Source organism: Epinephelus fuscoguttatus, linkage group LG16 (genome assembly GCF_011397635.1).
Source record: "Epinephelus fuscoguttatus linkage group LG16, E.fuscoguttatus.final_Chr_v1".
Classification (NCBI taxonomy): Eukaryota; Metazoa; Chordata; class Actinopteri; order Perciformes; family Serranidae; genus Epinephelus; species Epinephelus fuscoguttatus.
In genome coordinates, this window is record NC_064767.1 from 15376148 (window position 1) to 15401068 (window position 24921).

Genomic DNA, 24921 nt, shown 5'->3' on the forward strand with positions numbered 1-24921 from the left:
GCATTTGATCTTTTCTCAAGCGTCAAAACAGCGATCACAGTTGTGAATTTGAAAGCAAAGTCAGCACAGGATAATGCAAGCCAATCCGGTTTGAAGTGATATATTCTCACTGCAGTGAAGAAATATAATCTGGCTGCTTTGTCAATATTTAGGAGTCCTGGTTCCTTCAGTTACATGGAAGGTGCAGGCCATCATGCCAGGCCTTCTGTAGACGGGAGGCCCCCTGTGCGGTGTCTGTGTTGTTTATCTAAGCAGAGCGAGAGTAGACAGCCTTGGCTCCAGGCTTCTGTTACTGCTGGCTAGGAATGTGTTCCTATAGCACACTCCAAACAAAGAGACCCCAACCTGTCCACTGTATTGATCCACTGCAAATGGCCGCCACATTTAATACTTTAACATGTGTCATCCCCTGCCATACGCACGCTCTCCTGTTGCTAGATCTGTCTTTGTCTGCTTGTTGAACATCTTTTTTCCTTCCCCTCTTTCCTCACCCATGCTTACACATACTGTGCAGTATGTGCGTGTATGTGTACACAAACTTACACTGAGGCTTATTCACATGAGGGAGAGGAGTGGCAAAACTAAACACTGTATATTAGATGTATTAGAGTTTTATTTTTAGTCCTGGAATTTAATCTGTAAGAAAAATCCGAACGCTGCTTTAGAGGCAGTAATTCCATTTTGTGTGCTCTGTTCTTTTCTAAAATGCACAGTCATCATTGGTTTGTGTTTTTTACGTTACTCTACTATTAAATCTCTGAAAAAGCATATTATTCCAAGATTAACTTTCATATTTTGCATATTTGCTCAGCACGGCCAAGTTTCACAACAATCGGTGTAGGTTTCTGGAATTTCATGTTGTAATAGTTTGGTCTTGAAGTAATGTTTTTGTTCTCTTTCCTCAGCTTCTTGGAGTTGTGCGTGTCCTTCTCAGTTAAACCCAAGGCAGGAGAGAAAGAAGTCTCTCCCAACACTTTCTTCTCCATTTGGCACGAGTTTTCCTCTGATTTTAAAGATCAATGGAAAAAGCAGAATAAGCTGATGTTACAGGAGAGGTAAGAATATGATGACGAGTGTCCTGTTTCAGAATGCGACATTATACTTGAAACCTTCTTCTGACTGAACCTACTGGCCCTAAAATCTTTCATTTTTTCTGTGTCTTTAGGAACAGTTCACCACGCTCTGACCTTTAAAATGTCATTACAGATACACTAATGTTCCTACATTTAGATGTTTCCCCAAGCCAGAGTTCCCGAACCATTAATAACTTGCAGTACATCTCGTGTTCACTGAAGATCCTATCAGATTCATTCAAATTCAGGAAGGGAAAAGAGGTTAAATGACCCAAATCTTTGTCCTCACCCCAGTAATGAAAAGAACACATGCAGCATCCAGTTAGCTTCCAGTGGTTTGATGAATATAAAGATAATGTTGCATATGTCAACAAAAAGCAAATTGGTCCATTATGCCAAATGAAGATTGGATTGTGATATGTATTTGTAAAAGAAGCAAAATGTCACAAGCTTTGCTTGTTCAGTAGGAAAGAGTAAAAACACATTTGAAAGCATTAACTCTTTGCCCTTTGCCATCGGCAATCATCCCAGTTCTCTCTCTGCTGGTTTTTCAACCCAGTCGCCAGAGATAGAGTTGGCATTGTTCATTTTTGCAAACCAAGTATATGTTACATTTGTACGTTGTTATATAGCAGATACGTTGAAACTTTAAGTCTCTTTACCTTTGAAGAAGTAGTTTAGGTGCAAAAGCACCTGGTTATAGTTCAAAAAAGATCATGTTGTGACTTAAAATACCCAGTTTTGGTGGCACTATTCCAGCTGAAAATGCAGTGATGTCTGGGTATAAGAACAGAAGACACTTTTCTGGTCTCTATCCCAGGATTGCAGCAATATTTCTGTTAAAAAACAACCTTTGCAGGGTGCCCAGTAGCTCAGTGGGGAGAGTGGGTACCCCATGGTTAGATTCCAGCCTCTGGCCCTTTGCTGGGGGCAGGTTGTCCCCTCTCTCTCCCTCCTTCACACTTATTCTATTCTGTCTTATAAAGACATAAAAAAGCCATAAAATAATCTTAAAAAAAATTCTGTTAGTGGCACTATCTTGTCAGGAAAAGAAGCAAAGCCCCACTAAAAAACTACTGCTTTACATGGCACTATCTCCAGTGGAAACACAGCTAAGGGTCGATTAAAACACCCAGTTTGGTGCCACCTTTGCTGCAAAAAATGCAGCAGTGTATCACTACAAAACGCCCAGTTTGGGTGCCACAATCACCTCTGTAAATGCCATCGTGCCTTGGTGGCAATATTCCAGAGGAAAATGCAGTGATGTCTCAGTACAAAGACAAAAAAGACACTTTTCTGGTCTCTATCCCACAAATGCAGCAATTCTTCTGTTAAAAGACCTTTGCACAGTGCCAGTAGCTCAGTGGGTAGAGCAGAAACCCCATGGACAGAGGCACTGTCCCTGCCACAGCGGCCGCAGGCTTGATTCCAGCCACCAGCTCTATATTGCATGTTGTACCCTGTCTCTCCCTCTTTCAGGCTTGTTCTATCCTATCTTATAAGGCATAAAACAGCCCTTTTAGTGGCACTATCTCGTCAGGAAATGCAGTGATGTCTCGCTGAAAGAAAAGCTTTTTATGGCACTATCTTGTCAGGAAATACAGCAATGTCTGACTAAAAAACTACTGCCTTTCATGGCACTATCTCCAGTACAAACACAGCTATGTGTTGCTAAAAAATCAGCCATGTTTGGTGGTTAAAACGTTTACCACCATGTTTGGTGGTAAACGCACTGATGGCTCACTAAAAAAGAACCTGTTATGTTGTTTGGTGGTCTCGAAGATTGGCCTTCAGCTCGGTAGATGTCTCGCTTAGGTGTCATGCCATCCATCATCCCCTCTGCCTCCATATTACAAAGTCAGCTCATACACATCACTCTAGAAACGTTGATGTTATATGTATAAAATGTACATATGTATCATAGCCGTGGTTTTCAGAAACATACAATGCCATAATTTCTTCTGGCAGCTGAGCTGGGTTTTCAGACTCCACTGGAATTATAGATGATGATGCTCACCTGTGGGGACATGCAAACATGCAGCACTGGCACACACAGTAGCCATGTAATGAGTCAAGGCAGGATTCATGTCTGTTGGTATAAATTGTTCTACACACTCAATGCCAACATGCTGATCATTTGTCTTTTTAAAGCACAAATGAGTAGTGACACTGCTGGCTCTCTCCGTGCAGCAGCGAACTGGAATGAGTCATTTCAATGTAGGAGGACTGGCTCTTTGACAAACCGAGATCATTACGTCCAAATACCACATGACCATAGTCTGGATGACCCAAGCTGGATTTTTTTGTACTGCATCTTCCCTTTTTTATGGTGAAATAGTGAAGTTAAACAGCAGTTATTTGCTTTTGAGGTCTCCACTGGATAGCTGATGGTTATTACTGGTGTTATTTCAGGGTCAAAATGGCTGAAGAGTGTTTCAAACAGGCCAAGGAGAAGGCTTCCTACAACGTGAAACCCAAACATGCAACTGGAATAGTGAGTCCGTGCACTTCTTGTCACAGTTACTATTATACTGTCTCATCTGTGCTTTTATTTGTTGATTAAGCTCCAGCAGAGCCGACCCTCTTCTTTTTTCTTCCCCTGGTGCAAATTGTCTCCTCCCTCCAAACACTTGTCAGGGTGTTGAAGAAACAACACTCAATGAGTGCCAGTGCTGCCAGCTGTAAATAACTCAGGCCTGTTTCTTATTCCACAGAAAGCAAAGCTGGGTCAGAAGATCTGAAGCACAGAACGGAAAATTATCATCACCCAGCCTATTGCACAAGCACTGTTTGTACAATCTAACGTGACTCATCAGTCACTTTTACAACATGTATTTTGCTTCCGGTATTTGTTTTCAATTGATTTAGACCTGTTGTTTATTGAGAGTTGGTTCAAAGTGGATATTATATTGTCTAAAAGTGGACTGAATAATGACATTCTCAGCCACCCTTTCATAGCGCTCGCATAATTAAATGAAATACTACTACCAAAAGACATCCGTGGGCCGGGATGATTAAATGCGGTTGAGTCATTTACTAGAAAATGCCAGAAAATGCTCTGTGGAGTCTGAAATTTGTAATAACAATATATCCAAGCTTTTTTCAGAGTTTTATAAGCCATATGAAGCCTATTTTCTTTTTTAGTACAATTCCCAAGCCTAGTTTACTTGGAAGGCACGAGCACTTCCTCTTTATATCTCCCTTAATGGTGAAAAGCAAAGAATTTTATAACATTTCTACACAGTAGGTATGAATCACCTGCCAGACAGGAAGTGCCTTATCGCACAGTGAAGGGGTAAAGTCAGTGCTGCAGAGCAGAGCTAACTTTTGAGACATATCATCTGTAATTACATGTTACATAGAAATCTGTTTTACATAGCCAGAAACATGACAGATGTTCCTTTTTTTAATAGTTTCATCAAGTTTGTTTCAGAGCGTAGTGATAATTATACATGTGTTTCACATCTCTGTTGTGGTTTAGTTTGTCTGTTCATTAAAAAAAGCCACGCATACCTTAGTGGTGTCATCTGCTACAGACCGACTATTGTTTATTCAGCATCATCAACATGCTTTGTTTCAAGCAAAATCCTATGCAGCTAGTTTTGCCTTTCCTACATGTGTGTGTACGAACTACCATAATGCAAATGGAGCAATAGGACCATGTGACGTGACGTTCATGTGCAATACCAACAATGTGTTTTGACTGAATACCCTTGACCATGAAATAATATATTTATTGAGTAAAAGAAATGACAAATTTTTAATAAAAAATCTGCTGTTGCTGATTTTCTTCTGTTTGTGATTTAACCGTGATATGAAGTACACGTACATGCACTCTGAACACCACTGTTGTTTTATATGAAATAGATTTAATATACTTTTCACAGACATACTTACACACATACATAAAATATATATATCCTGTATATATTGCATTGCACCTCCATTACACATGCTGCAGTATGTTTTTCCTACTGGCTAGTATATTTGTGGCAGATGTATACAGCCAGGCTTGTGTCCGAGCAGGTGGATGCCACTGGTCGTTTCTGTGTTGCTTAGTGTTTCTTGAAATCTTATCCTTGACATCAGCTTGTGTGTCGTTTCAGACATCATAAAAGTTAAGGAAAAGATACAGGACAACAGATACAAGACATCTACAGTTTAAAACATTGCCGGCACACTGTGTAGTTACTGTAGATCCACCTGCAGGAAAACATGTCATATTACAGAAACTTTTTAAAGAGGTCACACTATTTCTACAGTTTCTTTAAGACGCTGAATTATCAGCAGTATCCATAATGCTTTGCAGTTTTAGAACTCAAAGACACTCCTGTAACTCCTTTTTCAAAAAGGAACATAGTGACAGATGTACAAATAGCCAGGTAGATATGAACTTTTTGAAATAACAGAGGAACAGCTTGTTTATTGTTGTTGAAATTTGGCTGCTTCATCATCAGTGTCTCTTGCGCAGCCACTTGAATCAGTCTCTTTCAGCAGCATCAGCTTGCCAACATGGCTGCTAGTCTCTGATTAAATCATTGTTGAGCCTTTGTTAAGTAATACCAGTTCCGTGTTCCATGTCATTTTATTGTGGGACAAGCCATTATTTGTACAACACAATGCAGAATAGTTCAACATGAAGCCAGTCCTTGTTTGGCAAAGTTTGTGACATTCTGCCTTCTCCTCGAGTGTTTTTTATCTTTCAAGTCCCTCCTCACAGTTTCCCATGGCCGCTCACTTCCACCGACATGCAGCGACACTGTTTGACCCTCTGCACCTTGCGGTGTCTGAAGGGGGGCTGCAGGTCTGGGCAGTCCAGCTGCACTGTGAGCTGTGTGATGCGGTGTGGCCTGCAGAAGGAACAGGACTGGAATGGCTCCTGGGCCTTGTTGTGGCTTTTCCTTCCAGAGCCTGAGGCTTGGCCTCGATTCTGGCCCTGACCCGAGCTGGGGCCCATATGGCGGGGGATGTAGAAGGAGTTGCACTGGCCATAGCAAAAACGGTTGACCACAGTGCGGCTGCGGCAGCCCTCCTCGCTGATAGTCTGACGGAGGGGTTGGGTCTTGCACCAGTCTCTGCGGAGGTAGCGCCGCTCTGTCACCACCAAGGCCTCTCGGCTGGAGGATAGCACCTCTGGTTTCTGCTGCAGTAGCCGATGGTGACGTTCTGAGGACAGGTTCCCTTTGGTCTTGTACGGGGATGGGATGGATCCCTGGGGCCGGTGCTTTTTGGTCTCTGCTGTGATGCAGAGCACCCCAGCCAGTATGACCGGGATAGTTATTCTCCACAGCATTCTGAAAAGAGAGAAGCACATTACTATGCATTACATTTCTAAACCGAAAAGACTTCTGAAGAACTGAGCATCTGTGGTCACATGAACAGAATCTTGAGTGAGTGAGTGAAACTGAGGCTAGTGTGACACTTTCAGGCAGTATGTGACGATACATCACAGTCAGACTGCTGTGAACATATCAATACTGCCAATCATGTTTGCAGTTGTGTGAATGTGTATTCACGTTGAACCACCTTTGCAGTCTGGCCTTCCAGGCATCAGTGAGGAAATGAATCCATCACCAGGGCCCCCATTTGTCAGCATCTCTGTGTCATTACTTCTATTTGCTTTCCTCTCGGCTACGCAACTCTTCCAAAAATAAACAAAGCCCTGCCATCAAAGGATACACTTAAACACCCATAACGAGAAGGGGAAGTTGATTTTATTGGTCCCGTCGCCGGGTAAAATAATTAGGGCTTTGCTTACTTTAGTCATGAACTATGCCGCAGATATGTAAACAGGCATTAGAGAGGCCCATCTGCATGTTATTAGGGGAAGAGTTGGGGAACTCTACAGTACCCTTTGGGAGTCCACTCTCCTACTCTTTGGTGATATACTATGCAGCAAACTGAACTGGGAATGACCCATAGTGTCCATAATCACCATAATGCAAAAAGAAAGACAGCGCGATCTAGAGAAATGATTTCTTAGCCATTCAGGACAGAGTATCCGCCCGTGTGCATGCTGTCAGTATTTGCGCCAGCACATTTTTGACCATCACTCAAGCATCTTTTCAGCAGATGTTGCTCTTGACAAGCGTTGCATGACATCAAGTCAGAAATTCTGACAGAGAACCAAACTGCCTCAAGGCCATTGGCTGCTCCTATTCGCAGACTCTTCTTTGCTGTGCAAATTTGTATGTTCCCTTTCTCCTTTCCTGGACCTGAAACTCACACTGACATGGAACAAATTACTTTATCATAATCCACTTTGTTTTTTGCCTCCTTTTTTTCTGCCCTTGACCCTGAGGTTACGGCAGCTCTGGCCGGGCTGCACGAGCGCTCAAGTCTGAATATCACTGTCCCTGCGGCACTTAACGTGAGCTAGGCAGCATCTGTTTGTCCATCAAGCAGAGGTCTAGTTCATTTCTGATCAGATTTTTTCTATAGTTTATCAAGAAATATGTTGGAGGTACAAAGACACAGAAGATCTACTTCATTTTGTAATGCTTTCTTGTGCAAATCTGATCTCTTCTATTTGTTTTTGTGTTTTGTTTTCCTCATTAAGAGATCAAACCTGTGCAGAAAAGACAATATTTTGTACTCTGTGTACACTCTGCCAAGAAATCAGATGTGATCCATGCTTACAATCAAGTATATTATTGATATTTGCTATTTTCCATCTGAGGATGTCCAGAAGACAAATGCATCATGATATCAATTTTCAATGAGAGTATCACTGGGAACTGATTTTATTTTATTTTTTTTGCCGAATATAACTCCTCAAATATCGTAATCATGATGGAAACTGCATTTCAGATCAGCGCTTCTTCTGGAGGAAGACATTTTGCATACACGCACAAGCCAGCATGCACGCCCACCCATCATAAGGTTAGAATAACTTAACCAAAGACTCCCGCTGGGTCCTTCCACCACCTACTGCATCAGGGAGTCATGACCCCTCTCCATCTTCCAGTGATCTACCTTCCATGTATAACACAGTCTCATTTGTCTTGAGCTGCTCCATCTCTTTCCTGCTGACTGAGTATTTAAATGCATGAACCCCTGGTCAGGGGAATAGGCTCTGCTTCTGTGTGCAGGCTCTTGTTCTCTGTTTCCCTGTTCACCCACTGTCCATCGTTTAAAGAGGCACCCTGTGACTCTGGTGAGCAACAGCCTGCAAAGCCCCTGGGACTTTTGAGGGATGGCCTGACCGACTGTGTACATAGGGCATGACGGATGGCCTATACAGCCAGCAGCGGCGCTCCCTCTCCACTCCCAAACTGTGCTTAAGTATGATAGTGCCAGCCATGCTAAGCTATCCTCATTAATCTCTGCAGCAAGACAAATTGCGGTTTTGGGGTAGGGATTCAGGGGCTTCGGGGGGAGCTCCTGAGGTGGTTAGTGGTTGGGGTAGGGGAGATTGAAGGAAAGGGCCTGAAGAGATCGAGGGGTTTGGGACAGATGACCTACTGGGAAACAAAACCAACACAACTTGGCTTCATGCACGGTATATGCCCTTCTCCCACAACTGTATATCTCTCCACAAGCTGTTTGTCTCTATATTTCTTTCCCTCCCTATCTGTCTCTCTCTGTCACTCTATCTGTCTGTCTCTCCTTGATGCACAGCACCAATCATCACATAGTCCCAGAGACGGAAGGAGACTGTGGTTTTGTGTGTTAATGCTGAGGCAGAACTGAACCGGACCTTTCTGTCTGCTAAACACTAATATTGTCCACAAACACAGCTTTATGTTTTACCAGAACCACAAATACTTGGGGGGACATGCTTCACTGAACTGTGGCAGACCTTGGTTCCAAAATTCAGACCTCTAATGAAATTACAAATACCAGAAACAAATACCAGAGAGACTGCTGAGCTAGACACAAGCCTTTTTGAAAACAACTATTATCATCAGTGGGAACTTGTTATGTTTTGTTTTTCACAATGGCATTATAATACCATGGTAATGTTCTCTGTGTGGATAACAATGGCTCTTTTTCCCCTCAAATCTCAAAGTGAAATGAAAAACAAAATCAGTCATGAAAATCTCTAGCCGAGATGCCTAAATATTTGAATATTTCAGATTTTCGGTCGTTAAATAATTGAAAAAAGAAACAAGAATCCTTTCAAGGCTTAAAATGTGTGCGCACAGATGTCCTTCCACTAAACCATGTGAAACATCTTCCCAGCATGTCTTCAAAGGCAGGTTAAAACAAACAAAACCTGATGCCTCAATTATTGGTGCGTCAGAAAGTCTCATACACAGACTGGTAAGTGCAGTTAATTACAGTAGAACTGCATTTAATTCACCGTGCAGCTCAAACCTCAGTCGCACAAGGGTAGCTGCGCACACACACATACGTGACCACACACATGTGTGCGTGCGCACGCATACACACACACACACACACAGAGGCAGACTCAAGCACACATACACAGGATATAAAGAGGGAAAGAGAGGTAAATGAAATGTTTTCACTTGGAGCCAATTACACAAAGAGGAACCATGTCATTATCTGCATTTGCGGATTCTATTTTCCCAAACTACGCTCGGCTGTTGGCTCATTAACAGTTGTGGGGGTGGGGGGGTCCTTTCGGGGGCTTTTCTGTGTAAATGTGTCTAATGCCAACATTGCCAGGAGGCTGCTTTAGGCAGTTTGGGCAGCCATTTGTCACCACAATCCATCTTGATAATGACTAGCAGCCCATATATAATGCTTTCCAAGCTAAGTACTGGCAAGAATGTAAGGCAACTCCTTCGCCTCAGCAACATTAAGTGCTTTAGAGGAGGATGAGAGGCAATTAGAGATGCTATGATAGTGCAGGGTTTCTCATTTCAGATCAGGATGACACTACTTAGCTTCAGTGATTAACACCACCTTCCATTTGAACTTAAAGTGGAATTTGTTTGTTTAATCCCTTAACATACAGATTTCCCCTTTGGTTTCCCCTTAAGTAGATTCCACTTGCTAAAATGGCCATATTTCACACTGTCTGACAGAATTACATTCTGTATCAGCTTGTTCCAGATCTTTTTGATCCTATATATGTTTACGAATGAAACATTGGAGCCAAATACTTTTTTTATGGCTTCACCATCCATCAAATAGAAATATTCTTGCTCAGTGTTTGGCTGCTCAGCATGAGTTTGCAATGACTGGCGCACCAGCAGGCCTCTGCGTGTTAAGGGGTTTAAAACCGGTTCTTTTAATCCATATTTTGCTCACAAGCAAGGTGAATGTTCTGTTGGTCTGAGAAAGGTTTATTTTAACACGACTGGCCAAAACGCAGCATTAATCTGCCATTTTAATCCGCTTTCCTCTGTGTTTTCTTAGTGGCTGCTCATCATGTGTAAAGCGTAAACTTCACGTGTTAAGAATGTCATTAAGGCTTCTGTGAAACGCCAGTTTTACTATCTTTAGAGGCTTACAATGAAGTGTTTTCTGTTGCTAAAGAAACTGTAATGTGTCTGCGTGCTAAATCCTCTTTGACATCAGAGCGGACTGTACAAGGTGGTGCAGTCACCGGAGCCGTAAGAAGGATCAGAAGGCAAACTCCACCGCACGCATACTGCAGGAACACACACATACGTTCACACAGCAACTCGGATACACATCACTGCACACATGACTGTACACAAATACATAAATGATACAAAAGTGAGCAAGGATATACACCTGTACACCTGAACAGAGAGGAGAAGAATAGATATTATTACAGGTTCACTGTGCACACTAACATCATTATCTCTCTTTTTTCATATTCACTGCAGAAACTGAACTGGCTCTTAATCTCACTGAGATGCGCAGTACAACACACTGTCATCACTCACTAATTCTCTCACTCACAACACTAATTCCCTGGAACCTCCAGCCACTAATTATAGTAATTTAGTAGACACTTTTATCCAGAACACCTTACAGCACTTTGAAGGCGTATATTTTTTACTATGGGTGGCCCCAGTGGGAATCAAGCCCTGACTGCTGGCAGAAATACTAAATAGCTGTACAACTACTGCTGGTCGGATTACATGGTTCTGTGCTTAGTCATTCAGAGACTCACTGAGTCACTCAGTCTCACTATATCAGTCAGTCTCTTACTGCCCACTTGTTCGGCACGCTCATGTGGGATATGTCGCACCAGCACTCACTTAGCTACACTTATTTCAGTAAATCCAAATGGTGCATGGTACTTTCACATCACTTTTCCCTTGAATAAGATCCAAATAATGTTCATCTCTACAGCATTTATTGCTGTTTTAAAATCCTGTTATTTCAAATGAAAATTCAGCCAGTGACGTGAGGTGAGTTATGAGTCCACGTGTATCAGCTTGCGTCAAAAACTTTCTTGACTGACATGCCATTAAAGTGTAATCAGTGCATGCTATTTGCTATGGTACTTGACATTTTAAAATACCCATAGAAAGTTCTTGCAACCTGTTGAAAGCGCCCCTTTGGCTCTTAAATAAAATGTTAAGTAGGTGTTAAAGCGGTGAAGCATAAATTATGGGTTATGTACCTCTCACCACAGGGCGCAGCGGGACAGTAACGCGTCAAGGATGCAGTCAAGGGAGGTTGTCCACCTTCAGTGGTCCTTGCGTCCGCTTCCAGGTTTCGGTTTCCATGGCAACATAATCTGTAGTATCCTCAGGCTTGTCCTTGCTCCTCTTTTCTCCCCCCTCACCAGAAAAGTTTCAAAGTCTTGGAGACAATCAGTTTTCCATCTCGCTGGACAAGTTGTGTCTCTTTTGTTTCTTTCTCTCTCTCAGTCAAACTTTGGCTGTTTAGTCTTTTTGTTTGCTGTTTTACTAGAGAAGCTCCAGGTCTCAGTCACAGTAAGCTCTTATCTTAGTGCTGTGGAGCCTGTCTGTAGTCTGTCTTTGAGAGTGTTTGACTCACTGTAAAGCCTGCCTTAGTTTGAATCCCCACCACCCCCTTCCCTCCTCAAGACTGGGAGGGTTTATCCTGTTGGTCATTGTGTGAATCAAACCAAGCTTCACTTCTTTAAGTCTGTCTCTCCCTGCTGTCTGTCTCTCTCTGCCTGTAGCTATATTTACTTTACATCTTTTTTTTGTAATGCCCACCCATCCATGACATATCAAACCATTCAAAATGACAGCTTTTCCTTTGTCTTCTTTCATCCTTTGTAAGTTTTCTTCCCTCTTCCTCTGTGTTTGACATTTACATTTTAAGGAGGTGGATGACATTTTGCCACCATGGACAATAAAGGTCAAAATTGTGAAGAAACAATGATCTCCTTCAAAAACCCTAAATTATCCTCTCTCATTGGCACTGTGACCACATCACATTACAACCCATAATCCCCAATCCATAAATCATTGCATGCATGTACCCAGACACACTAACAGGGTGCTTTGAAAAAGGCCACAATTCACATTCCTAGATGCAACAGAGACAATAATGTTTGTCTGTTCTGTGGCTCTGGCTGAGCTGACCACTGGGCACAGAGACTGAAAACACGGGCTGTCACTTCTGCCATCAAAGAGAGGAAACATCAACAGACCCTGAAAAACCTCAGACGGGTGCTGTCTGAACAATAACCCCTTCAGCAGACCAGAGGATGATGACACTTTTGCATGACAAAACTTCATTTGTCTGAAGAGTACTGTGGTGCGTTTTGCTGATCTGTGTCGAGCTGGTTGCTGAAAGGAGGCAGATCCCTGCTGTAGGAAATAATTTAACACCCTCTAGTGGCAGAAAGCAAAAGTGCATTATTCAACCACTGTTACCTGATTCTTTAAACCCTGCAGAATGAATCCTACACTAGTCTTCATTGCTAAAGCGGCACTGTGTGTTCAGAAGGTTAGAAAAAATCCAGACCCAGCCAACGTAACAGATAGAGGGCCAACTTTAATAATACAAGTAAGTAAAAGTGTCTTTAAATATGGTATAAAAATAAATGCAGGAGAGAATAACAAAGAATTATGTTCTACATAAGACAGGAGACAGCATTTTTGTAGATTTGAATGTGACTTTACAAGTGCAATGAAAACCATATGTGCTAATTATTGTAGTGCAATAAAATAATGCAAAGCAAAATAAATGCACAATAAATAATCATAATAATAATAATATATATATGTATATATATTGTATATTCATTCTGCACAACACTTCCCATAGCATGACAAAGTATCTGTGACCTCAGATCATGTAAAGCGATGACATTGGTTAGAGTTATCCGTTTAAGCTGTCATTATATATTTTTTTCTATGTGTTTTTTTTTTTTTTTTTTAATTTTTATTTTTTTCTCTGACATCATTTGTTTCCGCTGGAAGTGAGAGAGGGGGCTCCAATCCCAGCAGTTACGATGGTAAGAACTTGAACACTGGATTTAATTTCCATCAATGACATTTTTCATTTCGTCCAGTCTGTCAGTGTCCTCACGAGTCCAGCAGTGCCTCTCTTGTCTGAGAATACTGGAAATATATCAGGTACTGTAAGAGGAGAGAGAAGAAGGAACATCCTCTCCATGGACATGCAACATCCGGTGGACAACAGACGAACAGACGGTCCGGCTCATCGCCCGGCTGAGCCAAGAGCGGATGGACAGACAATGATGACGAAGAGATGAGATGGTCCCCTCCCTCTCCATGTCCCAGAGAGAGAAAGAGAGATGGCATTGATTTTAGCATGATGGCACATGACTGGTCAGCCTCTTGGATGCTAGTGGTTTCCCCTGTGCAGAGAGAGCAGACAGGTGGAAATGAGAATGAAGTCAATATGTAAATGTGAATGAGAGAGAATAAATACATGTCAATGACAATATGAGCAACCATGGACATGACATTACATATAGTATGTATACATAGAACCTATAAACGTGCTAATAAGTGTGTCTATCATAACATATCTACAGTTACTGGTAGTATCACTGACAATACAGCAACTACATGACACTGTACAGTATGTATAATTTTGTATTGGACATTACCTGGAAGCAAGAGCCATCAGAACAAATTCTTACTTTTCTGTAGGGATAAAAAAGGACACATTAAGTAAATCAATTTTACTGTGCAGAGGATTATATAAATCATAACATGTAGAGAGTAACAGTTTGCAACCCAGATAGATAAGAACTGCACTTTTTGTTGGCTACCTTAAAAATGTGTATTGCATTCGCATAATTTGTTAAAAAAACAACCCTGAACTATAATCCTAAAATCTTCTTTGCCAAATTGACAAGCAGAAGAGTGCAGGAGGCGTGAGACAGAGCAGGTTTTAAACACACAAATAGAGTGTGCCAGTAAACCCGGAACTCCGTTAGCGCTTTTAGCACTTCCGGTTCTCTTGTCTAAAAGTCAATACGTTTTTTGAATGGGATTTTGGTAAAATGCCTCGAATAAGGTCTGTGGTTAACGAAAGCTTAAGCGAGTTTCAGGTTTTGATGTACAACATAAAACACGTCAGTAAATACCCTACTTGTGAATTTTGAAGCTTTTACGTGTCGTAAAAAAGGCGGTTGCTAACAAGGTGCTCAATACGACTACAAACCCTGTCGGGGACATTAAACGTCATCAGCCCCGAAGAGGCAAGAGTGCTGGCAGTCCGCCATTATAGCTTCTTATTGAGCTTAAACAGTCCGATTTCTTCATTATACAATGTTTTTAAAATAAAGCTGCCGAAATCAGTTGAAAGCTTAGTGGCGGTGACGTCAAGAGTCATGCGACCGTGGAGTAGTCATGTAGTCCGTTAAAGACTAATGTTAGCTTTTTACTTCTGGCGATCGCATTTAAGCTTCAAATGCGGTATGAAAGGTGTTCATATGTGAAGATTATCTCGCTGGACAAAACCTGTAAGTATCATAAACTTGTGTTAGCCACAGATCTTATTTTCTGTCATAATCCAAAACGCAATGCAAAAATCACATTCACTTTCTCTTCCAGGAACCAGCGCGATGCTAAACGTCCGGGTTTTGACGTCAGCCCTGGCACACTCTATACACCTGTGTGATTCTTTATTATTCATCATGTTATGACAGCCTCTGTGTCCCTGCTATTCACGATGGTTTCTGCAAACCCAATACCCTGATCGGCTAGTCCATCATGCACAGCTGACGCAGACTCTGTTAATATGTTTTACTCTCTCTCTCTCTGCCCCTCATTGGTATTGCTCACATGCGGGTGTTTGACATGTTCTTTTTCTTCCCTGCGTTAAAGAAGTTTTTCACTGCTGGAAAGATGGTCTTTCCACAAAACTGGGCTGTCTATGCAGTAGAGTGATGGAAATACTTTTGAAATTGCTGCCACATGTTCAAGCAAAACAGAGAAAAAGACCATGGCATTTGCTTTCGCTCAGGAGGTAGAAAACTACCAGAATGCACTGCACAGCACCTGAATTCTTTGATGCAGGAAACAATATGGCGGCTGGCTGGTAACAGATGATGTCGTGTTACAGTTAAACGGTAAGCTAAAGTATGTTTCTGCCCGATGTGCATCTATGCAGAAATAGTACTACACTTTCCAGTTAGCTGAAACCATTTCCCTCAGTGCAAACAAAGCTTTTATTTACTTTAATTCCACAGATAAGAAACAACAATTTGTGAAGACAACAAAGCCTCCACAAAATAGCATTTTATGTCTTGGTGTGATTTATCCTGGCTTTATATGAATGGAGGAAATCTCCGCTCGTTGCTAGGCTACGTTATACAATGTAAAATGCCATAGGCTTGTGCTAATAACGTTAGCATGTTGTATTTGCTCGGAAAACGTGTTTAATATAAGACATTTGTTTCGTCAGTGAACTTTGTGAGTTGTAATGGAGCTGAATTTTGTAACGTTACCTTTGCTAAATGTTGCTGTTGTCCCAGGCTTCTTATGAGAAGGGGAGAATTTCGCTGGCTGCTAGGCTAATTTTTACAATGTAAAATGCCATAGGCTTGTGCTAATAACGTTAGCATATTGTATTTGCTTGGAGAACGTGTTGTGAGTGAACTTTGTGAGGAGTAACGGAGCCGAATTTTTTAACGTTACCTTTTGTTAAATGTTGCTGTTGTTCATATGAGAAGAGATAATGTCCGCTAACCTCTAGGCTAATTTATACAATGTAAAATGCAATAGGCTTGTGCTAAAAACATTAGCATGTTGTATTTATTTGGAAGACGTGTTTAGTAAAAGACAGTTGTATTGTTGGTGAACTTTGTGAGTTGTAAAGGAGCCGAATTTCGTAATGTTACCTTAGTTACATGTTGCTGCTCTCCCTGGCTTCATATGAGAAGGGAAGACTTTCGCTACCTGCTAGACTAACTTATACAATGTAAAATGCCATAGGCTTGTGCTAATAACGTTAGCATGTTGTATTTCTGGGGAAAATGTGTCCAGATAACTACTTGTGTTTGAAATTGTCGCTATGAAGCCATGTTTAATGTGTGTTTTGAATTAACTAAACTTTACAGCACTTCACAGAAACCTCTGCCGCCGCCCAGTGTTTTGGAGGTGTAACTGCAGACTGACACAGACACACAGCTGCACAAGTATAAATGCTCACAGGCTGTGCATAGAGCTGATGCACAAGTGCAATCCCCCCTTTTGTTTTACTGTTTGAGTGAAGTATATTCAGCGTCTGCTTTTACAATAAAGAATACAGTATGGTGGCAGTTCACAAGCTCTTGTATTACAGCTGAACTAAATCATGTTTCTAAAAACATTTTGGGCGTAAAAAGGGCAATGCTGTAACAGAATCTTGGTTTATATATATATATATTGTTGTTGTTGTTGTTTTTGACAAACCAGCTTTCGTTTATGAGTTACTGGTGATCAAACCACAAGTAAAAGGAACAGAAACACATCTCCATTGGGATGCTCATGTTGTTAATCTACAATGGTTTTCTGCCCCTTAGTGGTCAGAAATATCTGTATAAACTTACTGAGCTGAATTATAACACCCTTGCCCCTGCAGCAGAATATATGTCACTACAGGTGAGTGCAACAGCAACTAAATTTGCACGCTTGTTTTGTATGTGAACGGATTGCTGGGAATAGGCTTGAAGTGTGATTTAACAGACTCTGAAAAGATGTGAGTGTGGGTGCCAGGAGGGCAGGTTTCAGAGTGGGTGTATGTGCAAACAGCAACACATGTTGTAAGCATGCACTGTCATCTGCATGTAGTTCTCTGTATTTCATCCTATTTCATATTAAAATGTTTATCCACTGTTTTGTGCTTTGTACCTTCTTCTTGGCCTGTAATAACTCCTGGTAGGCACTGGAGCGGATGAAACGGCTGTAAGAATCACTCTTCATCAACTTGTAGATGTGTTCCTGTTGGAGAAACAGATAATGGGGCAATAATGTATAATGCTTGGTGTAAAAATGTACATAAGCCAGAAAGTAGCTATTGATGTGATTTAATGTATTTGTATTTTATGCACCTGTGCATCCTCAAAAGCGTAGCGACCAGGATCTTTGACATTCTGGGTGGTTTTGTCGTAGCTCTTGGAGTCCACGTTGATGGCGCTGGGCGCTCCGGGGGCCAGAAACTCCTGCCAGATCTCCTGAACCCGGGTTGGAACTTCTCTGATGGGACGCTTCTTTAGTTCCTGGACCGCTAGCCAGAACCTACAGGTCAAAGGTAACGGTAATTAATACAGCACAAATCAGAAGCTGCACAAGTAATATCAAACTATGTAAACTCATTTTAAGAGACAAAAATCTCACATAATAATTCATTAATTACTTTCCATCCCTTTCCATTTTACACATATTAAATTAATAGAAGCATGCCTCTTCCATGCTTCCATCCAATAACAGGAGAGTTAAAACGATGCTCAACTGGCTGAGATATTAAAATGTAATTCAATTAGTCTGACCACATTATCAGCTTTGGGCAGAGACAATACAGGCATGTACCATCAGAGGGAGCAGGGGAGCTATCCTGCACAGTGGTTGCTCTATTCATATTTAGCTGTTTGCATGCATCTTTGATACTCTGCAGTATTCCTGTTACCATGAATAAACCGATTAGCATAATATTCCTGCCCACCTGTGTTATTCTAGCCACAGCTACATTTGGTGCATATTTAAAAAAAAAACAGAGGAAGCTGCATCCACCAGCTCTCCCTGCTGATTAAACCATCTTATTGTAGGTTACTCCTTATATGTGGAAGACGCAGTGACCCTGGTAATAACAGTGATAGGTGTTACCTTCTCAGAATTATGTGAGATATTACTGATCGTGGGTGTCATCAGAGAAACACATAAAACTGATGTTCAGTTATTCCAATGTAACCATATGGGCATATACAGTGGGAATGCATATACTGTATGTTTCTGTGAGTGTTTCAAATAGAGTTCATTTATGTGTTTGTGTGTGCTCGTATTAATCACGTTGTGGAGACAAATATCTGTTCACACAGTCACATTGTGGGGACCCATGTGGGAACAAAAAGCTGTTCCCATGAAACTCAACCCTTTATTTTAGGCTTAAGGCTCGGTTTGTGGTTGAGGGGTACAATTAGCAAAGGTTTAGGCAGCCGTGAGGGGTGTGATTAGGCATGTGGCGATTACAGTTAAAGGAACAATTCCTATTTCAAATCAAAACACATGACTGGATCTTGTTATCTTACCAGCTATGTTAGTTAACAGACAGTGGTAGAAAGTGAGTACTATCCAATCCAAATTTTCCTCTTACCTGTAGTGCTGTTTATCAATCAACATTTTGTGTGAGTTGTAGAGTGTTGGAGATAGATGTAGAGATGTCTGCCTTCTCTCCAATACGATGAAACTAGATATGGCACTCCGCTTGTGGTGCTCAAAGTGCCAAAAAAGTACATTTTGAAGGCTCAACAACAATTTCATGAGTTTCATGTTTCTTTCTACTGTTGGGAATAGAATGATTTTATATGTTTTACTATCAGTTGTGTTTCACTATATAAATTTTAGATGTGTGAACAATGAGAATACTGAGATGATTTCAGCTGATCTGAATGTGTTTGCTTTGCAGAAGTGGAGAAGTACAGGAGAGGAAGAGACATGAAGTCTGAGGAGCACATACTGCAACGCTTAGATAATTAGTTTCATATATGGTAGTAAGAATAGAAAGTGATGTACAGATAGTAAGGTACAGCACGTGTAGGGAGTTGTGTTGTTCTCTTGTCTTTCTAAACAGGAACCACGCCCCCACTGTCAGCGGGAAGGAGTCAGATTAACACGAGGCAGGGGCGTGGTGTGGTGAAGGAGGAAGTGGAACTGCCAATGAGAAGAGGACAACGCCTTGCGTGCACAATGACACTCTGTTACGCTCAAATATACTGGGTCAGGGAAAGGACAGGAGGTCAGACTTCATGAACTGACACACCTTTGTTGTTCGTCAGGGACGTGAAGTTGAGACCCAGAGCTCTGTAATTTTATTCCTTTACTGCTTAATAAACTACATTAACTGAGACCGAATATCTTCTCCTATTGCTTCATTAAAGAACACGCAGGACTGAGCTCACACATAGCACATTGGAGAGTAGGATGAGCCCCAAGTCCATCACTACCAAACTACACCAGCCCATTGAGGGAAAGAAGATTTCAAGAGTTGCATTGAGCTAGCTAACATTACAGCTCAGCTGAGATGTACGCTTGATAATGCATGGTGATAAGGTTGGCAGGTTTACTTCGGTAGAAAGAAAATAGTTCCTCCATGAAACTGTTCACAACAAGGTCTGTGGATTATCTTGAGTGACCGGGTTGTGATTTCTGGAAATAGACATTGCTGTTAGGTTTTCAAATCCATTTGCTTGGCTCTTTGAGCACCACAAGCCGAGTGCCATCTAGTAAAATTATATTGGAGAGAGGGCAGACATCTCTACAGCCAATATCTTCAACATCCAAAAAAATAAAGATTGATGAACAACACTACGGGTAAGAGGAAAAACATGTTGATTTTGGGGGTGAACTGTCACTTTAAGTACATTTTTAGGTGCTTCACCTGAGTATTTTCATTTTATGCCGCTTTATACCTTTAGTCCACAAAATTTCAAATTTTTTACTACATTTATTTGACAGCTTGCTTTGCAGATTATGATATTACGAATTAAACCTATGATCATTTTAGAGAATATGGTGAATTGTTATAGATCAAACTAATTAATAAATGTTTACAAAGTAGTTTAAATGGGCTTTATCAAAAAGCTGTTTACATGGTGATATTCCAACACTCTGAAAAAGGCCATTCTGTGGGGTAAACATAGCAGTAAAACAGTCAGCAGTGGAAAAAAATGCAATTTTATTTGGGTGGAAGCTAAACTCTATAAAGTCAAAAATATAAACTGAGGCTTTAAGGTTGGATCAAGCAAACAAGGAATGAATTCAAGGCAATCCAATGTTCTTATAGATATTTTCTGTGTGTGTGTGTGTGTGTGTGTGTGTGCATGTTGGTGAGTACCTGAGATTCTCTGAGCTGAACTCAGACTCCAGGAACTTGAGGAACTGCTCTCTCCCCACCGGATCTTTGAAAACCTCATCGATGCCGAAAGCCCACCTCTTTACCCTCTGCTGGCCTGGCTCCTTACTGGAGGAGGAAACAAGCATTCAACTGATGAATGAAGTGTGCAACAAAAAGCTAATGTATATCAGCTGATCCACTGTGTATATTCATCCAAATATATTATTGCTCTTCCTCTGGAGACATACACCCACCTGGCTTCAAGCTCCCAAAGTGTGGTGTCATCTGAGATCCAGGGGTTGGATGGATCTGGAGGCGTGAGGAAGGGGTCGTATTCGACGTACTGCTCTGTGTAGCCCAGTAAACTGTTATGTGAGGAGAAAATAGAGCATATGAATGACAGCTATATGTGTCACTGGTGGAAATTGTGATCTATATTATAATCTAGTTATCACATACAGTAAAGTTCTGCTCTGTCACTTTCTGATAGTGACCATGAATTGCGTTGTCTGTTTGTAAACTTTAATTAAAAAAGGGGAAGTGGAATCCTGCAGAGGAGTGATGCACCCACTTGAGAAAAAATGATTCTTTTCATGGAAACTTTTCTTAGATCTCTGACATAATAATCTTTTTAATTCAATAGAACAGGGCAAATACTTCTGCTCTTGACTGAATGCATTACATTTCCGTAGAATCCTCCTCAAACTGAAATAAAGTTAGAGCCAGACGAGAGAGACTGACCCTGTACTTGGACACAAGGCTAGAGAACTCTATGCTGAATGCTGAAATCTCTTTTCAGTGAAGGAAATGACAAATCGACACTTTGTGTGCCACCCAGTATCTGGTATCGTCAGCACTGACGCCCACTGAAGGCATTGTCTGGGCCCAATCACTCTCCAAGGTCATCGGAGCTCTTAATTCCACGCCATGTTAGGCCGTTTAAAGGCTCAATAAACAGATCGATGGCTAAACTGAATAAAGTCACAAAGAACATCGCTTACCTCTCTGCCACTTTGGACATTTTCAGTCGATGCCTGTCTAATTGCAATTGCCAAAAGGCGATCTGAAACCACAGCAGGGAACAATTAGCATACATCAGTCTCCACTAATTCACAAGAAATTGCTACTTTGCAAGTGTATTCACACACCACCCACATGATGCTTTTATTATTTGACTTCCTGTGTGCGCTTTAAACTCTGTACTCATTTTACTCAGTTATGTACATATCACACTTTTATTAAAATCATACTAAAAAAAATAATGCAACTATGAAGTACAGATCAAAAGTAAGAACTAAAATTACAATTTAAGTGCTGGTATTGACTTCATATTGTTAAAGAGAGCGCTCCCTGCAGGTCTAACCTGTTCCTGCAGTTCTTCTTCTGTAGGCTGCTTGGCCTCTGGGGCGGGGGTGTGAGTCGGGCTGTGGGTACGGATATCATTCTGCAGCCCGTACACAGACTGAGGCGACAAAGAACAAAAAAATTAAATATAACTTTCAATAGTAGTGGACTTATAGCTGCTGACAAGCACAGCAAGGAACAAAAAGCCTGTCTGTTCACGTCTGTGTTATCAAGCCTGACCTTAAACGAAAGGCGTGTCAGTGGGAAAATACTGTACCTTTCTGGTTTTGTGGGGGTTTTTCATTCTGGACGATTTCTTTATGTCAACTTCCGTTGTATTCACACATCCAGGCTGTTGGAAGAGCGAAGAGAAAAATCAGAAAATTCAGTTAATTCCACTTAAATTTAATATAATTACAACTTCAGCTGTTCCTGCTCTGCCCTCCAGAATAACGCCACAAACGGCGAAGGTGTAATTTCGCCACCGTGTTATGAGTTTCAGGTAATCAAATCCAATTTGCTTAGCTGGGGTGTGATTCTGAGAAGTCTCCGGGACAATGTGTCAGATGCCAGTTAATTAAACATGGAATGTGCCGATTCCAGCAAAACAAGTAAACCAGCGGGAAATCAGAGTCTTAGTGTGCAAATTCTGGCTGATTGAACAAGTGGTCTAATCTAGGTCTCTTCCAGAAGAACAGAGCTAAGTAGCTTGACAGCGTCACTGTGAAATTTGAATTAATATTGATTATGTTGCTCCAAGGACGCATAAATTGAACTTATTTTCCAATTAAGCATGGAGCAGCGGCTTTCAGAGAAATACAGCAGAGGAGACCCTTTAACCTCAGGGGGAAAATAAATGCTAATGCTTAGCAAGTGTGTATGAACAAGGTAGAGAGCAGCAGTGAAGGCGATGTGTTGTGACAGTTATTGATGTGGTATTTCATGTGTAAGGCAGGGGAATGCACGACGGATGGTTTACAGCGTTCTCACCTCTTTACACCATTCCTATACTGTGTAGTTTATGTGTAAATCACATGAAGTGACATTAAAAACATAATTTCTTTGTCACACATCTTGATGCACCTCTACTGCCTGGATTAAAATAACCCAGAGAGCGTAAATGATATACCATATCAGCAGTATGTAATTTTGAATGTGTGTGTGTGTGTGTGCTAGAGAGTGATCAGTGTGAAATTATTTTCCCAATATCCCTCACTTTTGCAGGAACAATTAAGATGATGTTGATAATGTCGGCAATGATATCGGCAGCAGCAAAGGTGACAACAACATCAGTAATTTCACTCACCACTGGTCTGTGCACGTCCCAGAATGCTCTTTCCTGACTGTCGAGAATTTTCCTCTCAATTTTGTCTCTTTTCTTATCCACTCTGTGGGGGAGAGAAGGGAGTTCAGAAAACAGAACATGTAGCTTATTCAAACACACCTACCATCTGTAATTGTGCGCTGGTAAATACAGGGATGTTGGAGTAAAGCTAAAGGAATACTTCACCTGCAAAATTACCATTTTTATATCAATTTATCATTGTGTGTTAAATTGAATATATGATGCCTCCACGGTGAATGAAAAATCCAAAAAAGGTGACTGTTCCTTATGAAGTGAAGTCATTGGGGGCCACATTTATTAACAGCAAAACTCAGTTGCAGCCCTCGCACATGTGGTGCCCTAGGCGAGACTCCCCCCAGCGCCCCTGGGCTGATATGAATGTTTGAATGAGATGAATGTTTGAAATTACAATTTCGCCAGTAGCCAATATCGATGTTTTTATATTGGTGTTTCTGCTGTTTTCTGGAGTGGTTTATTCTTCTTTTGTGCCAGGGAAATGCAGAAATCTACACTATAGACAAAAATAAATGAACAGTTTCAAAGTCATTCAGTCCTTCAATACACGACCTTTGAATGAGCACAAACTCAATAATACACATTCATGAAACAACCTTTAACATAACCTTCTTTCGCATGAAAAACCAGCTCTCCTCCTGCCGATTTCATGTTCTTTTTGTTCACATACACTCCTTTCAGTAGTGTAGTGAGTTGAGTGGGCACCAGAAAGCTTTTGTCATTTGACGTGATGACGATACAGTGTGTTTCGGGGTCCATGTGACGTCAGATAACTCGCCCATCTCCCCCAGGGAGCAGGTGGAAGTGGTGAGCTGAGGACAGGGGCTGGGGAACAGCAGGAACCCAAAGCTTTGCTTTGTAGTTATGTTGTTGTGGCCTTATGTAATATTTCAAAATAATAGTAATAATAGTTTTAGTACAAAATAGTAAAAGATGAACATTTTGATTTATTTCCTTCCCCCACTTGTGGCATCTCTGCCCCATGGATGACGGCGCCCTCAAGATTCGCCCTCACTGCCTATGCCACAGCCTGGCGCTGGCATAACTGCATCAAAACATCTGATAACAAACTCTCATGCAGCTCGGGCAGTATAATCAAAGTCTCATTTACCCTGTAACATACTCATTTTCGGTAAAACATTACAATTTAAAACATTTCCGCCTACGGGAAGCGCACTCTGAGTGTGCCTAGGCATGCGTGTGCATATTAGCTCCGCTTCAATAGAGTTCAAACGCACACGCTTGCTCAGGCATGCTACAGTCCTTGGCCGTGCATGAGACTGTTTTGAGTGGTGTGTTTTAAATTGTAATGTTTAAGCAAAAATGCACGTGTTTGGGAAGTACTGAGCATATGACTTGATAAATGGGACTTGGATTACACTGCATGATTTGTGTGAGAGGTTTTAAACAGGTGTTTTGATATCGCCTTCGCTTATTTTAATTCATGAAGAATGTTTGCTTTTTTTGGATTGTCCGTTCACTTTACGAACTCAAGGTAACACACAGTGAGAAGCTGATATGCAAATGACCATTTTGCAGATGAAGTGTTCCTTTAAATCATGTCAGAATGAGGGTGTAAGGGGACGCGCTCATAATGGCTCAATGTGGGTGTGGGTCTTATAGAAACCTACTTTGCTTGTGCTTCTGCTTGCATAAAAATGAACTCCCATTTCCTGGCGAAAGCTCTCTGTAGCCTTGCTAAGCTCTCCTGCAAGTAAAACAAAGAACAATAAGGTGGGGAAAGAAAAGCTTTTGAGGGATCTG

The 24921-nt window shown here is 41.3% G+C and overlaps 3 protein-coding genes across 5 annotated transcripts in view; 1 reads left to right on the forward strand and 2 right to left on the reverse strand.

Moving 5' to 3' along the window:
• The window catches only part of fmn2a (formin 2a), a 59411-nt gene extending 54553 nt beyond the window's left edge, over nt 1-4858 (forward strand). For both annotated transcript variants that reach the window (XM_049600602.1, XM_049600603.1), the window contains exons 16-18: nt 906-1055; nt 3486-3567; nt 3788-4858. In XM_049600602.1, coding sequence (XP_049456559.1) covers nt 906-1055; nt 3486-3567; nt 3788-3814 — 259 coding nt within the window. In that variant the 3' untranslated portion in view covers nt 3815-4858. The remainder of the gene's footprint in view (nt 1-905; nt 1056-3485; nt 3568-3787) is intronic.
• Nucleotides 4859-5002: 144 nt separating this feature from the next.
• LOC125903491 (gremlin-2-like) lies at nt 5003-12066 on the reverse strand. The gene is made up of 2 exons (XM_049600446.1): nt 11587-12066; nt 5003-6367 (listed from the first exon to the last, which is right to left on the reverse strand). Exon 2 carries the CDS (start codon nt 6364-6366, stop codon nt 5788-5790), a length of 579 nt encoding a protein of 192 aa, XP_049456403.1. The 5' UTR covers nt 6367; nt 11587-12066; the 3' UTR covers nt 5003-5787.
• Nucleotides 12067-12702: 636 nt separating this feature from the next.
• The window catches only part of LOC125903086 (regulator of G-protein signaling 7), a 78616-nt gene continuing 66397 nt past the window's right edge, over nt 12703-24921 (reverse strand). The window contains exons 8-18 of one of the 2 annotated variants that reach the window (XM_049599754.1): nt 24789-24865; nt 23104-23185; nt 22075-22149; nt 21817-21915; nt 21455-21516; nt 20708-20818; nt 20454-20579; nt 17455-17641; nt 17255-17344; nt 14023-14059; nt 12703-13767 (exon numbers count right to left, since the gene is read on the reverse strand). In XM_049599754.1, the coding sequence (XP_049455711.1) occupies nt 14039-14059; nt 17255-17344; nt 17455-17641; nt 20454-20579; nt 20708-20818; nt 21455-21516; nt 21817-21915; nt 22075-22149; nt 23104-23185; nt 24789-24865 (930 nt within the window). In that variant the 3' untranslated portion in view covers nt 12703-13767; nt 14023-14038. The remainder of the gene's footprint in view (nt 13768-14022; nt 14060-17254; nt 17345-17454; nt 17642-20453; nt 20580-20707; nt 20819-21454; nt 21517-21816; nt 21916-22074; nt 22150-23103; nt 23186-24788; nt 24866-24921) is intronic. The other variant, XM_049599753.1, reaches the window with a different exon arrangement.

What these genes read in the sequence shown, in the direction of transcription:
- LOC125903491 (XM_049600446.1), bottom strand. Translation starts at nt 6,366, where the DNA reads ATGCTGTGGAGAATAACTATCCCGGTCATACTGGCTGGGGTGCTCTGC.